The sequence below is a fragment of the Littorina saxatilis genome, linkage group LG3 (assembly GCF_037325665.1).
Source record: "Littorina saxatilis isolate snail1 linkage group LG3, US_GU_Lsax_2.0, whole genome shotgun sequence".
In the NCBI taxonomy this organism is placed as follows: Eukaryota; Metazoa; Mollusca; class Gastropoda; order Littorinimorpha; family Littorinidae; genus Littorina; species Littorina saxatilis.
The window spans coordinates 44,679,674-44,698,771 of record NC_090247.1 but is presented as its reverse complement, the minus strand read 5'-3'; the positions used below and the strand labels follow the sequence as shown (position 1 = coordinate 44,698,771).

The window sequence follows — 19,098 nt, the reverse complement described above, 5'->3', positions numbered from 1 at the left end:
TTGTCCTTTACATCATTTTTTTAAAACATTTTTAATTTGCTTGTCTGCATGTTTAGTTTGTGTTTGTGTGGGTGCGTGCATGCTTCAATCAATCAATCAATCAATGAGGCTTATATCGCGCATATTCCGTGGGTACAGTTCTAGGCGCTCTGCAGTGATGCCGTGTGAGATGAAATTTTATACGGCCAGTAGATTGCAGCCATTTCGGCGCATATTTACCTTTCGCGGCCTATTATTCCAAGTCACACGGGTATAGGTAGACAATTATTAACTGTGCCTAAGCAATTTTGCCAGGAAAGACCCTTTTGTCAATCGTGGGATCTTTAACGTGCACACCCAATGTAGTGTACACGGGGGGAGGGTTCGGACACCGAAGAGAGTCTGCACACAAAGTTGACTCTGAAATAAATTTCCGCCGAACCTGGGATCGAACTCACGCTGACAGCGGCCAACTGAATACAAATCCAGCGCGCTACCAACTGAGCTATATCCCCGCCCCGTATGCTTGCGTATACCTTTCTGTGTGTCTGTTCCGGTGTGCTTTCATTTGTGTTTTGGTGCATTTAAGTGTGTTTATGTGTTTATTGATATGTGTTTATGGTTGTTTGTTTTAGCAATGATACGGCTGAATGCAGCAGATGGGTTTACAGCAAGGAGTATTATGAGGAAACTGTCATCTCCGAGGTCAGTCCAAATCACTCATTCCCAAATATTAGAGATGTTAGTTAACTCAAAACTGTCATCTTCGAGGTCAGTCCAGATGACTAATTATGAAATATTCGAGATGTTAGCTTACTCAAAACTCATTAGATATTTCCTAGTGTCGATCTCGTACGGAGGTTACTATGGTTACAGTGAATGCGGCCAGCAAATCGTACTTTGTGACCCCATATCTAATTCGGCGGAACAGCACAAGGTGGCTGAAAAATGAAGACTGAAGAGGTTGGGTTTGAGACAGAAAGAAAGTCTTTACCAAGGGAATATTAATTGACCCAAGAAATAAAGTTAAAGTTTAACTTACCAAAAAAGAAAAACGAAACATGCGAAGTAACAATCCCATTTTGTTACAGAAACGTGAACTGACCCCAGTTTCATTTTGTTTAAAGGAAAATAAACTGAACAAAGAAGTAAAGTGAAACATGCCAGACAGCAATCGCACTTTGTTACGGGAAAATAAACTGACCCCAGAAAGGAACTAAAACAGGCATGAAAAAATATCCACATTGAGCTGTGTATGTATTCAGCTGAACCTGGTGTGTGGAGACCAGGACAAAGTGGCCATGGCCAACTCCATCCTGATGGGCGGACTGCTGGGCGGCTCTCTCATCCTGGGCGCCATGTCCGACATGTACGTCGTCTGGGGCGCTCTCACTCGCACTTACGTAGACCTGTCACTGCTCTGGGTTTTTTGTTTTAGCTTATCGATCTCTTACTTCTTGTTCTTGTTCTTGTTCTTGTTCTTCAACTTCTTCTTCGACTTCTTCTTCTTCTTCTTCTTCTTCTTCTTCTTCTTCTTCTTCTTCTTCTTCAACTTCTTCTTCTTCTTCTTCTTCTTGTCACGCAATCTTCCAAGCAAGCAAAAACAGAGCAATAAGACCAATAGGAGCAATAAGTGCGGTGCTTTCCAGGTGCCCATTTCTGATATGATTCATGGCCTTGCTTGTTATGTAAACAGGTTAACGCCCTTCTGCTCCGCTTTCAGATTCATGTTAATCTTCTTTACACCTCTTTAAGACTTATCACGCGTGGGAAGACAACCACATATCATAAATATGTTCTGCTCACCGTAACATGAGTACACGTGTATAGAGGATCACCCAGGCGTGCATCAAGTATTTAATGCGTGTAAGAGAAAAGTCGTAAAGCTCTACATGTCAAACTGTACTGACATCAACAGGTAGAAGTTGTCTGATTGCCTGGATTGCCTAGAGTGCATGCCTCGTTCAGACATAGGTGCCTGAAATCAGCATGTTTGAATTGTGTTGTGTCATTCTGTATTACATGTATTACGTTAGTTTGACTGTAATATACAAAACAAATAGATTTTCAGCTTTCTTTCTTCTCCGATGACAGATGTTCGATGTATTTACAATTACACACACACACACACACACACACACACACACACACACACACACGTACACACACACAAGCACGCACACACGCACGCACGCACGCACGCACACACGCACGCACGCACGCATGCGGCACACACACACACCACACACCGTGGCACACACACACACACACACATACACACACACACACACACACACACACACACACACACACACATTTCAATTCATTCGATTTTTAAATATAAATAATGTCCTTTTCAGAATTGGACGGAAGAAGACGATGATGATCGGCCTGGTTGGTCAGTTCATCGTTACCATGGCGACAGGCTTTGTACACAGCTACGGTGCCTTCGTGGCTCTCCGTTTCATGGCCACCTTCTTTGGTATTGGCTTCTTCCTCGCGGCTTTCGTGGCAGGTGAGCCTGCGAGTCAAATGTATTCCTCTGGCCGAGTTGCATCCTACTCTTTAGCAGACTTCGAAACAATGTTTACCACATTGCTGTGTGAACAGTTTAAGTGCGCCACCAATTTTCATCCGGGTCCTTACCTTCCATGCCTATAAGAACAGTGCTGGGGTATAGATTCGGAGAGTCAGTTGCAAAATCATAAACGTGAGGCGGAGAGAGGGGGGGGGGAAGGTCTGGTCACATGACTGACTTCCCATCGATTCGCCTTTTACATTTCTAAGCGTCTTTTACCCGACAAAAGCTCATTGAAAATAATTTGAAAATCGGCCCTTGCTAACAGCACTTCACGCCCGTCCTTGCACCCGGCTGCATGGTACGGCGGTATTTATTCCACCTTCTGGTGATTAACGTTGTAGCACGTTTCTGAAGGATTGACAGTTTTGAGCGCGATTTAAGTGCAGATGCTGATACCACCTAAACACGCATACACATCTAAAGTCGGGGTAAAACCCGGGAACATGCCCCTAATGGCTTTGCCGTGAGGGCGTAAACCTTGAACTTTTCGACTGTGTGGCAGGCATGGAGCTAGTGGGGCCGGACCAGCGAACCATCGCTGGCATCGTGATCGAGTTGTTCTGGGCCCTGGGGCTCTTCATCATCCTCTTCCTCGCCTACCTCATTCGCAACTGGCACCACCTGCAGATCGCCGTGTCCTGCTTCAACCTCTTCTTCGTCGGACACTTCTTGTACGTCGTGCTTTGGTTTTGTTGTTGGTTTTGTTGTTTTTGTTTTTTGGTGCTTATTTCCTAATTTTTTTCTCTTTGATTTTACGTTTCATGTTTAGATATCGTGTCTACACTCCATTTTCATTGTCATGTTAACATTCTGTGTCTACACTCCATTCTTGCCATCTATGTTCACACTATCACCCGCATGTTCACGGGTACACTCATAGACAAGAGCAACACTCGGTGGTCACGAGCTCTAACTACTGTGCAGCCTGGTACCCGAGTCGCCCCGCTGGCTGGTGTCCAAGGGCCGTCTGGAGGAAGCGTCGGCCATCATCCGCAAGGCTGCCCAGGTCAACAAGGCCGACGTGTCAGAGAAGGTGCTGAGTCTGCAGGACCTGCAGTCTGACGCCCCCCAGGAGAAGATCTGGCATCTCTTCACCTCCCCGCGCCTCATGGTGCGATGCCTCATCATCTTCTTCAACTGGTCAGTGCCGAATGCTGCTTGTCTGGTGTGCCGACACCTTGATGCGTTTTGGGTGTATGGTTGGGGGTAGTTTATTTCATATTTTATTTCATGATGTATTTGATCTTTTATTTATTTGATTGTTTATCTATCTCTTTACTTATTTCGCTTGGTCTTGGCTGGCTAATACAAGTTGTATTGTGTGTGTGTGTGTGTGTGTGTGTGTGTGTGTGTGTGTGTGTGTGTGTGTGTGTGTGTGTGTGTGTGTGTGAATGCGTGCGTGCGTGCGGATGCGTGCGTGCGTGCGTGCGTGCGTGCGTGCGTGCGTGCGTGTGTCACATAGTTACTTGTGGGTTCAGCTGGTTTACATTGTTGTGTGGTTTGGGTTGTGTGGTTGATAATTTTCATCTTTGATTTGAGTTTTAAATTTACTCATTTTGCTCGACTAGTTGATTTTGTTTTGTTTTGTTTTGTTTTGCATCGTCTGGTTGACAGCTAGCCTAAAGTTTCACATTCGAGATTTTTATTTTCTGTTGCTGCTTTAGCTGGTTGACAATGTTTGCATTTTTCTGTTTTCGCTTTTGCACTTTCATGTGCAAATGAAAGGGGAATGGGAATGGGTACTAGTCCCAACAAAGTGGAGGGGGGGTATTAAAATGAAAAACAAAAACAATTTTTTTTAAATGCGGGTTTAGCAAATCCGCGCTTCAGGCAGCTGACTTCGATTAAAAAAGAAAAGAAAGAAAAAGACTAGGCTGCAAAGTGAACACGCGGTCATCAAAAAAATTTTTACAGTTAACTTAGTGGGGTTATTTGCAGGAGGTAATATTCAAATTGCTGCCCCTCAGACCAACTGCATTCTTCACCATCTCGAGACTTTTTTATGTTTTTATTTTTATTTACTATAGTTTACTTTCTTTTTATGCGAGTATGTATGCAGTAGAGAGGCCCTGTCATGCATGAGATAAAAGTTTACATTGAAAGCCTCAGACTTGCGGGTCGCTGAGCTGATTTTATGTACATCCGTCTGTCTTTCAAGACACACTCCTTCCCGTGAAAACAGGTCGGCTCACTGTCTCCCATCAGGCCAGGCAATACACATGGGATAACACCATGCCTCCACTTGGTCACATCAGGCCAGGCTATACACATGGGATAACACCATCCCTCTACTTGGTCACATCAGGCCAGGCTATACACATGGGATAACACCATGCCTCCACTGTCTCCCATCAGGCCAGGCTATACACATGGGATAACACCATGCCTCCACTGTCTCCCATCAGGCCAGGCTATACACATGGGATAACACCATGCCTCCACTGTCTCCCATCAGGCCAGGCTATACACATGGGATAACACCATGCCTCCACTTGGTCCCATCAGGCCAGGCTATACACATGGGATAACACCATCCCTCTACTTGGTCACATCAGGCCAGGCTATACACATGGGATAACACCATGCCTCCACTTGGTCCCATCAGGCCAGGCTATACACATGGGATAACACCATCCCTCTACTTGGTCACATCAGGCCAGGCTATACACATGGGATAACACCATGCCTCCACTTGGTCACATCAGGCCAGGCTATACACATGGGATAACACCATCCCTCTACTTGGTCACATCAGGCCAGGCTATACACATGGGATAACACCATGCCTCCACTTGGTCACATCAGGCCAGGCTATACACATGGGATAACACCATGCCTCCACTTGGTCACATCAGGCCAGGCTATACACATGGGATAACACCATCCCTCTACTTGGTCACATCAGGCCAGGCTATACACATGGGATAACACCATGCCTCCACTTGGTCACATCAGGCCAGGCTATACACATGGGATAACACCATGCCTCCACTTGGTCACATCAGGCCAGGCTATACACATGGGATAACACCATGCCTCCACTTGGTCACATCAGGCCAGGCTATACACATGGGATAACACCATGCCTCCACTTGGTCACATCAGGCCAGGCAATACACATGGGATAACACCATGCCTCCACTTGGTCACATACCAAAATGAACAGCCTGGGTACTCTGTGCACAATGGGAATTTTTTATGAATTAATTGATCTGACTTAACCTTGACCCCTGACCTGGTCTACATACCACACACGACACAAACCAGTCACCTGTTTTTACCCCCCCCCAAAACCCCCCACCACCCGGTTTTTTTGGATACACACTTTAACTACATACGTGCCGACGAAATGTTGATCATTGCTTCAATATTTTGAAGCTGTTGCTTGGATAATAACCAGGTAAAATTAGTATTTCTGTGTTTAGTCAAATGTTAAAGGTTCTATCACACACATACACACACACACACGCACATACACACGCACAGACAGACAAAGTTTAGCATCGCATAGGCTACACTTACGTGAGCCAAAAACAATTTATTCCAAATCCCCACAACAAGCATTCATGTTTTTAATTTTTGGCATGTGATGTGACCAAGTGGAGGGATGGTCTAATCCCATGTGAAAGTATAGCCAGATCTGAGACGGTGAAACGAACTTTTTTCCCCAAAAAGGAGTGTGCCTTTAAAAATAAGGACATGAGTGAAGGTCTACAGCTAGAAGAGATCTTTGGAGGTGGATAAGATGAGATAAGTTGAGATAAGATCATATAAGAAGTTGTGCAGTGGAGACACCGTGTCGTGAATAAGATAAATGTTTACATTGAAATCCCTAGACTTGTGGGGGCGCAGAGCAGATGTATGTGGTTGTGGAGAGAGAGAGAGGGGGTGGTGTTGGTTTTGGCGGGTGGTGGTGCCGGTAGTGGTGGTGCATAGTTGTTGTTGTTGTTGTTGTCACACCTGGGAGATCTCGCTGAAAACTAATTCTGAATCCAATGGCTTCTTAATGGGAAAGAACCCTCCTTAATTGTGTTTCCTTGCAACTTACCTCGTCACAGTGTATTCAACATGGAAGTGTCCATGTCAGGAAGAAACCATTGTCGGTAGAAAGTACTTCCTGCAATTTGTAAGCAGGGGGTCACTACCGTTTCTTTTGTTCCACCTCTTTCCTAGTTACCTTTTCTTTCTTTCTGTCTTTCTGTCTCTCTGTCTGTGTGTCTGTCTGTCTGTCTTTCTTTCTTTCTCTTTTTTTTTCTCTTATTACAATTATTTGAAGTATTTGAAGCAAGAAACCGTTGAAAGTTTAATGTTGTATGACAAGGATTAGTTGTCACCGTATTCAGAGTAATGTGTTTTGTCCCACGAGGAGCTGGTGAGGAGTTTGAATATTCCAAGCCATGAAAGAGGTGTCACATTCTCCAAGCCATGAAAGAGGTGTCATATTCTCCAAGCCATGAAAGAGGTGTCATATTCTCCAAGCCATGAAAGAGGTGTCATATTCTCCAAGCCATGAAAGAGATGTCATATTCTCCAGTACAAGAAAGTAGTTCGTTCTGTGACGCTGAACTGAACTACATGTATTACGAGAGGACGGTATAACTTTAAACATGTTAATGCATACAGAGGTTAACAGCCGACCCCATTCAGGGTTCCTAGAGGGCTAAGTTGGGGTGTGAGTGAAGGGGTCCATAAAAAAAGTTTTAAAAAGGGAGGGGGTGGGGGAGGAGGGCATTAGGTAAAATATTACTTCCCGTCGGTGTCAACATGTTTATGTCACTTTTTTTCTCAATGACAATGGCAAGCAGTTCAGCGCTTCCTAAAGATTGTATATTACCTTTGCCGCAGACAAATATTAGACTTTTTTGTGAATGGAAAAAATAGTCCTGGTGTCTGTGTTTGAAAGCCCCATAACGCGGTCATGTCTCGCACTCGACTGAATAACGAACGTGTGCACTACACTTGGGTGTTATTCTTATACTTTTATTGTTTGTTTTTATTGTTTGTTTTGCCTGTAGTTAATTAGGAGAGAGAAAAAAAAGTTTAATTTGACAAGAAGAGCTTTTCTGTCTTACTCATTTTGGGTCAAATCAAGATATGTCAGGGTAACATCAGTGATACAAAAGGGAAAATAAGGTTATGTACGGAAAACGAAATACGACTACGAAGATTGATTCTTCCAGTCTTACCCGTTCATTTTCGCTGCGTTTGTTCCGAAGTTGCAGTGCATTAATAAACATTAATCTTCGTATTTTCGTGGCCTGTACTCCGACGAAAGCGTAACCACATTGTTCTCTTTTACGCGACTGTCGGGTCAAGGACGCGCAATCATAAACGTCAAATAAAAGGGTTTTGTGGGTGTGAAAATACTGTCTGTTGTGTGCTCGGTTGCACCGTCGCACCCTGCAACATCTTAACAAAAGAAAAAGAAAAAAAGCAGTGCGCTCTGTCAAAGCTTGTGTCAAGTTGTGTGGACAGAAGCCCGCTGAGATCACTGAAACACATTACAACATGTTACATTTCAAGCACGGTTGGTTTTTACATTCAGATAATATTTGACTAAATGTATTGCTGTGGTCTTGAAATCGAGACTGAGGGAGGTGAGGATGTGTGTGCGTGCGTGTAGAGCAGTTCCCAGAAAACTACTGGACAGATATTTATGAAATTTGATATGTGAATTCTTCCAGATGGCATCCCCACATATATTTGTTTTCCATTTAAAACAAAATACATATTGTTCATGACGTCATATCCGTCAAGAAATTAGGTCGCACTGTGGCGACCGCATTTTAATCAAATTTGTTAATTTTTTTGTCAAACAATCTTTGGCCGGGTCTGGAATGTGGGATTCCAATTCAGATCGGAAGCTTAAAAGTGATTAACTAATATTTTATTTACAAATTCTGCTGAAAATTAAAGATGCAGTTACAGATTCAAAAAAAGTTGCATTGTTCTTTTTATTAATATTATTATTTCCTGAATCCCTCAAAATATACATGTATTGTGTTTAAATGGAAAATGTGCACACAATAACAAATAAAGAATTGATGCAAGTTTGATGCAAATTAGCTTCATAGTTGATTTCTCAGTTTACCGAGACTAGTCCGCACTTTTTTTAAAGTTTTTTTTTTGCCAGCCTAGGAATGACTAGTCGAAGAAAAACCAAAAAAGTGTGTTCAGTCGCATTCTCTCAGTGAGGACGACAAATTGACTAAACGTTTTGACATCGCTTTACGCAACTTGTTCTAGGGCCAGTAGTTTTTGTTATTGTTTTGTGTGTGTGTGTGTTTTTACATTTAGTCAAGTTTTGACTAAATGTTTTAACATAGAGGGAGAATCGAGACGAGGGTCGTGGTGTATGTGTGTGTGTGTGTGTCTGTGCGTTTGTGTGTGTACAGCGATTCAGACTAAACTACTGGACCGATCTTTATGAAATTTTACATGAGAGTTCCTGGGTATGAAATCCCCAGACATTTTTTCAGTTTTTCGATAAATGTCTTTTAAGACGTCATATCCGGCTTTTTGTAAAAGTTGAGGCAGCACTGTCACACCCTCATTTTTCAATCAAATTGATTGAAATTTTGGCCAAGCAATCTTCGACGAAGGCCGGACTTCGGTATTGCATTTCAGCATGGAGGCTTACAAATTAATTGATGACTTTGGTCATTAAACATCTGAAAATTGTAATTAAAATTATTTTTTATAAAACGATCCAAAAATACTTTTATTTTATTCTTCATCATGTTCTGATTCCAAAAACATATAAATATGTTATATTCGGATTAAAAACAAGCTCTGAAAATTAAAAATATAAAAATTATGATTACAATTAAATTTCCGAAATCGTTTTAAAAACAATTTCATCTTATTCCTTGTCGGTTCCTGATTCCAAAAACATATAGATATGATAAATGTAGTAATTTCGCCTTACGCGACTTGTTTGTGTGTGTTGTTGTCTAGCTGTGTTGCCCTTCGTACAGACATAGACATGATGTCTGAGGCGTATGTGCGATGGCTTGAGGCAAAGTGATTGCGCCCACAGTTTACAAAAGGTTTCCTCCCTCAGTCTCCTACACACACGGCGTCAGTGCAAAGTGAATACGCCCATATCTTAAAGAGGGTTACTCCCCCCCCCCCCCCCCCCCCGTCGCCTACTGACACACACACGCACACACACTGCCCAAACCGCGATCTCTCTCTCTCTCGGTGACCCTCTCAGTCTCTCTCTCTCTCTCTCTCTCTCTCTCTCTCTCTCTCTCTTCTCTCTCTCTCTCTCTCTCTCTCTCTCTCTCTCTCTCTCTCTCTCTCTCTCTCTCTCTCTCTCTCTCTCTCTCTGTGTTTATCAATGTCTGTTTTAAGAACGCGAAAGTACATATTCCGAACCGAACATAAAAGTTTTAAGAGGAAACACCTGTAAAGAGAACTGGGTATATCCCTACGGAAAGTCCGTAGGGATACACTCTTTGGTATAACTAAATAAAAAGGGCGAGGGGATAAATGTTTTAGAAATACACAGAGCAGGTGTGTGTGTGGTGGGGGGGGGGGGATCTGAAAGGATTTTATTATTAAGCGAGCGTTCCTTTTTGAAGCATCATCTGCTAAAACAGAGCTATTAAAACAGATCCCGCAGTGCTAATTGTGTTGTTATTCCTCAGTTATTATGCCGCCTCAGTCTGATGTGACACCTCAGTAGTGCGCATCTGGCGTTACACTTTAGCTATAACAAAGCTGATTAGAACAAATCTGGCAATGCTTATTCCTGTGTTTCACGTTAGTTGTTACGGCTTCTGGTGTTACACCTCATTTGTTACACCTCTCATGTGCGTCTGGTACCGCCCACACCTCAATTGCTACACAGTCTGTTGTTACACCTATTTGTTTACGCCTCTGGTGTTTCACCTCTGTTGTTATGCTACTGGTGTAACACCTCAGCCTCTAATGCAGTTACGCCTCATCATTTGATACGCCTCTGCTGTTATACGCCCCACGGTTGTTGTGCTTCTGGTATTACACCCTAGTAAGGATGGAGCCATACGACTGTGTTTGTGTAGTCTAGTCCTCCAGTCTATCGTTGCACGTGTTTGTTGTCTGTGCCAGGCTGGTGGTGAGCATGGTGTACTACGGGCTGGGACTGAACGTGGGCAGCTTGTCTGGAAATCTCTTCCTCAACTTTCTCTACGCCAACATTGCCGAGACGCTGTCCTACGTCTTCTGTCTCATCTTCCTCTTCCGCGTCGGGCGCCGGCCTCTGCACTGCTTCACCATGTTCCTGGGGGGAGGGGCCTGCATCGCCATCATCTTCCCCGTCCTCTACGGCGACGAAGGTGAGTGTGGCGGCCAGCTGTCTGATAGTCTCATAGTGAGCCGTGGCCCGGCCGTGAGTCACTGTGAGTCATAGATATTGCTTCTGTATTGGGAAGGGGGGGGCGGGGTGAGGGGGCAGCATCGCTATCGTCTTCCCCGTCCTCCACTGCGATGAAGGTGAGTGTCAAAGCGAGCCGTGGTGAAGAATGCTGAATACGGGCGGCGATGTTCGGAAATAACTCTGTCAAGTTGTTATGGCTTGTGTAAGACTTGCTTTCCTTTGATTCAATAGAAACACTGAGGCAAGCCTACAATGTCACGTACGTGTAGCTTGGCTCAGTGTTTCGCCGGATTGGAAAGAAAGGAACTGTGAGTTATGGATCTTTGAATCAAGTTGCTTCTCCATGTGCTTGGGGGGCGGGCCCGGGGGCTTTCATCTTCCCCGTCCTAAACGGCGATGAAGGTGAGTCTCATAGGGAGATGTGGTACGTGAGTCATGGTGAGTCCAGTCCTCTGCACTGCTTCACACTGAAGTTCCTTGGCTGTGATCTGTGGTGGAGCGTTTAGTTGTCGAATGAAGTTCGTGCATGTCACAGTCTTGCTAGCAGTCCAATGCACTTTGCGTGATGCAAGACTGCATTGTTCCAAGTATAGTTCCCAATGGCAATGCAACCCTGTTATCCCAACTAACGTGCAGGTGACCAGTGGTCAACCATCACCCTGTCCATGATCGGAAAGTTCGGGGTTTCCGCTGCCTTCGCCATCATCTACGTCTTCTCGGCGGAACTGTTCCCCACCATGGTACGCAACTCTGGCATGGGCGCCAGCTCTCTGTGCGCCCGTATAGGAGGGATTGCGTCCCCTTATGTTGCAACTTTGGTGAGTCGATTCAGTTCTGCCGCTGTAAACGTTTACCTCAGAATTAACATAATCCTGTAAAGGATGACGTCTTGTTATTGTCTTTTTTGGTGAAGTGTTTGACCCGTTTAGAACACGTTATTTTGAATACTATACATGGATAGCACACAGTTTTCTTTGCACTTGCAGATATTTCTACAATGATAAACATTAAATACAAATATACATTCTAGCAAAATAACGTAACAATAAACTAACAACAACACATTAGCCACTCATGGACAATGCATTTCAGATACACCAACATTCACTTTAGGTCAAAATTCCATGCAAATACATACCGCACAATAAGTCATGTCATGTTGTGATGTACAATCAACTGACATGTTGTTGTTGTTGTTGTTGTTGTTGTTGTTGTTTTAAAGAGTGAAAGACACCACTAACAATGTATGTGTTGGGTCTTCAGAGCATTTACGTGTCCGGCGATTTCGGCATCGCCCTGCCCTCCCTGATCTTCGGCGGGCTGTCTGTGCTGGCTGGCCTGGCCGCGCTCTTCCTGCCCGAGACCCTGCACAAGAAGCTGCCCGAGAGTATCGAGGATGCCAAGAACTTTGGTGTCAGCGGGTGAGTGGTGGTGCTTTGCTGGTGATGGTGTTGGTGGTGAACAAAAGAGTGGTTGCCTTTCCTGCTTGTGGTTATACGTACTTCCTTTCTTTCTTTCTTTCTTTCTCTCTGCTTTTCCCCCGGTATAGGGGTGTGTATAGGTTTCACTGGATGTGTTTGTGTGTTTGTGTGTTTGTGTTCGCATATAGATCTCAAGAATGAACGGACCGATCGTCACCAAACTTGGTGAACAGGTTCTATACATTCCTGAGACGGTCCTTACAAAAATTGGGACCAGTCAAACACACGGTTAGGGAGTTATTGGTGGATTAAGATTAAGAGTGACATATTAATGGTCAAAGGGAAATAACCTTCTCAGTTGGTGGCAGTGAGAATGGTTATTTCCCTTTGACCAACGGGGGTGTTTTTCCTACCTCGACGTACCCTGTCGCAATGGACCCTGTGTTTACATTCTGACTTTCTGACTTCTGACTTTTGACTTTTGACTTCTGACTTCTGACTTTTGACTTTTGACTTCTGACTTCTGACTTTTGACTTCTGACTTCTGACTTTTGACTTTTGACTTTTGACTTCTGACTTCTGACTTCTGACTTTTGACTTTTGACTTTTGACTTTTGACTTTTGACTTTTGACTTTTGACTTTTGACTTTTGACTTTTGACTTCTGACTTTTGACTTTTGACTTTTGACTTCTGACTTCTGACTTCTGACTTCTGACTTTTGACTTGACTTTTGACTTCTGACTTTTGACTCTTGACTTTTGACTTCTGATTTTTGACTTCTGACTTCTGACTTTTGACTTTTGACTTGACTTTTGACTTCTGACTTCTGACTTTTGACTCTTGACTTCTGACTTTTGACTTTTGACTTTTGACTTCTGACTTTTGACTTCTGACTTCTGACTTTTGACTTTTGACTTCTGACTTTTGACTTGACTTTTGACTTCTGACTTTTGACTTTTGACTTCTGACTTTTGACTTTTGACTTCTGACTTCTGACTTTTGACTTACTTTTGACTTCTGACTTTTGACTTTTGACTTCTGACTTCTGACTTCTGACTTCTGACTTCTGACTTCTGACTTCTGACTTCTGACTTCTGACTTCTGACTTTTGACTTTTGACTTTTGACTTTTGACTTTTGACTTTTGACTTTTGACTTTTGACTTTTGACTTTTGACTTTTGACTTTTGACTTTTGACTTTTGACTTTTGACTTTTGACTTTTGACTTTTGACTTTTGACTTTTGACTTCTGACTTCTGACTTCTGACTTCTGACTTCTGACTTTTGACTTTTGACTTCTGACTTTTGACTTTTGACTTTTGACTTCTGACTTCGGGGGTGTTTTTCCTACCTCGGAGGAATTTCTTGTTTCTTTTATCCTTACTTTCTTTCCTTCCTGCCTAGCTTTCTTTCTTCCTGTCTTCCTCGCTAGCTAACTTGCTTCTGTCAAGTCACAGCGTGCATGGGTTAAGGTTACTGTTTGTGTTGTGGGTGGTGGTGGTGGTGATGCATGGTGGTGGTGGTGGAGGTGGTGACCAAAACAAGATTTACTATTCCCATGTTATGAGGGCATTGTTGCTCAATGTTTGGGGAATGTGTGGTACAGCTCTAACGGTTGTTTTAATTTGCATTCTAGCTGTTGCTTGATATTGTTGTCCCTTGTTTGTTGAAAGTGTGACTTACATTTGTTTCAATTTGCATTCTAGCTGTTGCTTGATATTGTTGTCTCTTGTTTGTTGAAAGTATGACTTACATTTGTTTCAATTTGCATTCTAGCTGTTGCTTGATATTGTTGTCCCTTGTTTGTTGAAAGTGTGACTTACATTTGTTTTAATTTGCATTCTAGCTGTTGCTTGATATTGTTGTCCAATTGTTTGTTGAAAGTGTGACTTACATTTGTTTCAATTTGCGTTCTTTATTTGGGTTATTTGTTTGTTTGTTTGCTTATTGTGTGTCTGACGGCTGTTTCAGAAAATCACAGGGAAAGAAGTCTTACGCTTTAGGCAGCCTGGACAACGATGACCTCCCCAAGAAAGATGGCGTCTATAATAAATATTAGTTAATGTCGAGACACCACTTAACACATATTTACACATATGCACACAACATCCATCCACATTTCGCACATTCTAAGACTTAACCCTGGTAGTAAATAACAGTTCCAACATTTATTGAAGGGATATATACACATGTGTATCCACACATCAACAAACTCCCCTGACTGGGCAACAAACTAATTGCTGCTGCACATTCACTTTCAAGCAAAAGAAACACTGACCAGGGTAAAAATGTCTATACATGTACAGCCAAACATTTAGCTGTTCTTTTACACTGAAGCAAAATTCCTCTGACACAGATACAGATGAGGTTCAAAAACAAAACATATTGCTGTTCTGTCAAATTAATACTTTTGGCATAATTGGGTGCAGAGTGGGGAGATAGCCATTGAGCCACAGGCAGTAATTATACAATTTTTTAAAATCATATTTTAAAATTGCACCCCCTTTGCTTCCCTGTATCAAATTGCCCTCATCTGTACCAGCAAATCAGCAGGCCCCTGGCTTTCTAGCTCTGTTTGAAGCCCCTCCCACTCATACACTAGGTCCAGTCTGGTGTGTGTGTGTGTTACCGGTCAAAACTCTGGGTAAAATGATCACGGTTAAATTTCTTGGTGAATTTATCTTGGTTGTTGTTCTTTCTTTGTTACACAGACTTTTTACATGTTGAACTCGACGGCGATTTCCTAATAGTACAATATTCTAGCAGAAGCATATTGTAAGATATTTGCTCAGAAAGTATGCCTGAATTAGATGTAGATGACGTTTGTGTTAGTACTATATGTACTCGTTTACCATGTTCTGATTTTTTAAAATAAGAGTGCACGATACTGTAGTGCACAAAGAAAAGAATTAAACTATTAGAAATGTATTAATTGTTTCTGGCGTTTTATGTGGAAGTGAGTTCTGTACTCAATCTCGCCTGGCTGACTGACTTTGTGATGTTTCTCTTGTGATGAAAAAAGAGGAAATTCCTTTTTTCTAGGGGGGTTTGGGGGCATGCTCCCCCGACATTTTTTTTAAATTGTACATTAAAATCTGTGCAATCTGGTGCATTCTGAGACTAAAAAAAGACATTCTCCTCACTCCCCCCCCCCCCCCCCCCCAAAACAAAACAAAAACAAACACCCAACCAAACAAAAAAAAACCACTTTCACACAACAATGGTAACATTGTAATGGTGCATATTTACGTAATGAACCATGTATCCATAATCCAATACTGGCAATAGTATGATCCAAGTGACGCCCCAAAGCATTGAAGCTCAAAATGACTATTAGTTATCAGGAGTTAATTTTCACCGTCAGCACAATTTAACTCTCAAGCCTCCAGTGTTCTGTTCCATCTTCACTTCTCTCCATATCATTCAGTCAACATGTTATAGATACTGTGATGAAATGGGACGCGGAAAAATAGATTACTCCAGCGGCATTCGTAAGTTGTGTCCACGGAAATCCGCGGATTCGCGGAAAAGTCCCACCCCTGATAGATAGTATACTACTCAGACTCGAGTTCTTTGTTATTGTTGTACTTATAGTAGTTTATAGTAGTGCTAGCCAGTGTGCTTTGGTATATTTGTGAAGATGTAATAGGGCAATCATTGCAATGTCTTGCTTTGATCTTTCAATAAATATTAGATGTAAATTTGTATAACATTGTTTACTGTTCATTATTGCTGATGTATGCATGTGAACGCATGAGTGATTATGACCTGATTAGTAATAACACGTACAAAACGTCTCAATTATGAATGAAAAAGCTGGGCCTTGCAGAAATGCTTATGCAGTCTAAACAGTAAATACAGGAAACAGCAAAAAGGGATACACGCTGCGAGAACTGGTTGTTAGAAGAAGAAAGTTCCTCAAAGCGATTTCAAAACATTTAGTCAATCTGTTGGTCCACACATCAAAACTGATCCAGTGAAAGCAAGATGTTACAAACCAGGTCACCGATGAGTGCCGTACTCATCCTCAAACTTGCGCACGCACATGTAAACATACTCAGTAAAAAGACAAAACGATCTTGTCATATTTCACAACAATACACTTGTGTGCATGCACCTGCCATTGCAGAACTCACGCAAACGAAACCTCTATCACACAAGAAGAAATGGTCAATGCTCAATCAGTATTTGTATTTCTAAAAGTATATGTTATCAATGAAGGCATAGCGAATAAATACAGACATATTTAGCTGATATAATAAAGAAGACAAACACATATCTTAACTACGCAGTTATCAAGGAAGGCACCTTAACATAAGAGAACAGACGGTTCCAGCACTTACAGGTATATGTAGATGCAGTAACCTGGAATAAATAACCAAACCATCATAGCGGCCTATGCATATGTCAACTGATTTTTTTTTTAAATCCAAACAATCCATAAAATTGAATCTATTTTCATTTTTCTCCTAAATTTTAGATTGTTATGATTTTCATTTTTGGTTTAGAAGAGACCTGAGAATTGATCAGGTCATCAATTTGGATGACGTACATTGATCAATGGACTATGAGTCAGGAATCCAAAATGGCCAACGCTGATTTGAACCAGATCGGCTGCACAGACAAGGTGGTCTTGTAAGAGGAGCTTTTGTTTTTTTGTTATAAATTGTGTTGGGGTTTTGTTCTTTGCTTCATCAGCTAACCATGATATTAACTGCTTTAAAACTAAACAATGAACTGAACTTTTTTTAATCTGTAGAATATGTTTTTGCTCACATATATATCTGCACAGATACTTTTTCTGGGAACAAGCTGCGGGGTCTGATTGGTTGAAATCACAACAAATCTCAATTCCAACCAATCGGGACCCACGGCCGAGTAGCACCCATTTGGGTGGGACCCATGCAGTTTTGCTTCCTGCACCTCAGCCCTGGGCACCAAATGTGCGGCTTTCAGAGACAGCCGTTCAGAGTTTCTGGTTTTAACCATGCAGTTACTGCATGTCTGCTGGAAATGAGTACATGTAAGACAATGTAGTTTTTAGCTGCATTCCTGAGTTTGAGTTAAATTCTTTTGAATCACAGCTGCTTTAAAAGGCACTTAAAGGTAATCATTGCAATAAAATATTGTATATGTGTTAATGCTGAAAAGAAAGTGGCAAATATATTTAAAATGAACAATGTGGTTTATATATAAAAGTACATCTACACATGAAAAAAACCTATAGGCTATTATTATGCCATTGTTTGTACAGAATTGCATTAAAACTTCTCATGAGGGTATATTCATTAAAAGTTCAAACTGCCAAGCAAGCCATAGGAATGATTATTTGCCAACACATGTATCTTAACACAGTAGATATACACTGAAATGAATCAAATCAATCATTTCCATACCACTACATGTTTGTTTTTTTCAGGTTATGAAAAAAAAATAGAAGTGCTGTGTAAAACAGCAGCAAATGTAAGTCTTACTGGTTCTTCTTCTTCTTCGGCGTTCCAGGATTTTGGGCCTCAGGTCAGATTTCAAGTTTTGTAGCTTGAATAAAGCTGGTGGTCAGGATCAGGGAGTCTTTGGTGCCCCAGAGTTGCTCCTGCAGTGTGGCACCTTGGGGCCAGTGATCTGTTCTGGCTTCCTGGTGGAGCGGGCAGGTCTGCAGGATGTGCTCCGGGGTCTGTGGGCCTGTTTCGCACGGGCAGTTCGGTGTGTGCGACAGACCAAGGCGGTGCATGTGGGCACGCAGTCGACAGTGTCCAGTCCGTAGGCGGAAGAGGATGGTCTACTGATGGCGCATCTGATCATCAGATGGCAGGCTGTGTTGGGCATTCCAGGTGGTTTGGTAGTGTCTTTTCACCACGGTTTTGGCTTCACTGTAAGAGACTGTTGGTCTTGTCTGCTCCAGATGGCTGCCAGTCTGTCCGCTTCCTCGTTCATTTATAAATGTTATCCTTTCATTGCCACACTGATTCATCCCAAATCTGCCACTTGCATATAATATCACTCAGTGTTAAGTAGAGAATAGATTAAGTAATGCACCAAAAAGTTATCATGTTTTCTCCATTTCCAGGTCTCTAGTAAGAGAAGAAAAGAACATATAAACGCACAGCCCATCTTTTAAAAAAAGTTTACCAACAGTTTATCTACCTTCACAGAAGTGATGAAATGCTGAAAGAAGGGTGGTTTGTTTAGAAGTGAATTAAGTTATTCAACTTATTGTGTTTGTTTTTAAATGAGTAAACACAAGAAAAACAATGCATGGCACTAACTCATACCTGTCAAGTATTTTTGGCCTCTGACCATAGTAAATGGCATAAGAAACCATAGTTGGGGATCAAAAACCATAGTTAATGCGTGGATCAGGATGTGGTTAAACGCACAAATTCAACTTCTCACGCATACACACTAAACCAATCAGACTGTTTTTCGCAAACTAAAAGTAAAACACATAAATTCCTTTCTACACAAACTGCTCTTTATTTACCACTACATGTAATACATTTACACTGCACTCTTGTTCGTTCATTTTTTTGTCACTTGTCACTTATGTTCTTTGTTGTATTCATCTGTGCAAATCTTTGGTTTGTCAATCATGCTGCCAGTCACCTTAAAATCATGGCAGCATGCATCAGAGTTAATTTTGACCCTGTAAGAAGGCAGTCAGTGTGTCAGCTCCCAGACTGTGATCCAGCACTTGAAGGTATTGCAGGGTTTCACTGCCAAATGGAAATTTATTCAACATTTTCCTCACACAGGTC

The 19,098-nt window shown here is 42.2% G+C and overlaps 1 protein-coding gene across 8 annotated transcripts in view; it reads left to right on the top strand.

Annotated features, from left to right (window-relative positions):
- The window catches only part of LOC138962475 (organic cation transporter protein-like), a 78,562-nt gene extending 62,509 nt beyond the window's left edge, over positions 1-16,053 (top strand). For 4 of the 8 annotated variants that reach the window (XM_070334305.1, XM_070334304.1, XM_070334308.1 and 1 more), the window contains 9 exons: positions 615-684; positions 1,245-1,348; positions 2,340-2,494; positions 3,063-3,231; positions 3,485-3,700; positions 10,655-10,881; positions 11,559-11,740; positions 12,186-12,343; positions 14,315-16,053. In XM_070334305.1, the coding sequence (XP_070190406.1) occupies positions 615-684; positions 1,245-1,348; positions 2,340-2,494; positions 3,063-3,231; positions 3,485-3,700; positions 10,655-10,881; positions 11,559-11,740; positions 12,186-12,343; positions 14,315-14,402 (1,369 nt within the window). In that variant the 3' untranslated portion in view covers positions 14,403-16,053. The remainder of the gene's footprint in view (positions 1-614; positions 685-1,244; positions 1,349-2,339; positions 2,495-3,062; positions 3,232-3,484; positions 3,701-10,654; positions 10,882-11,558; positions 11,741-12,185; positions 12,344-14,314) is intronic. The other 4 variants (XM_070334309.1, XM_070334311.1, XM_070334312.1 and 1 more) reach the window with 1 other exon arrangement.
- The last annotated feature ends 3,045 nt before the right edge of the window (positions 16,054-19,098 follow it).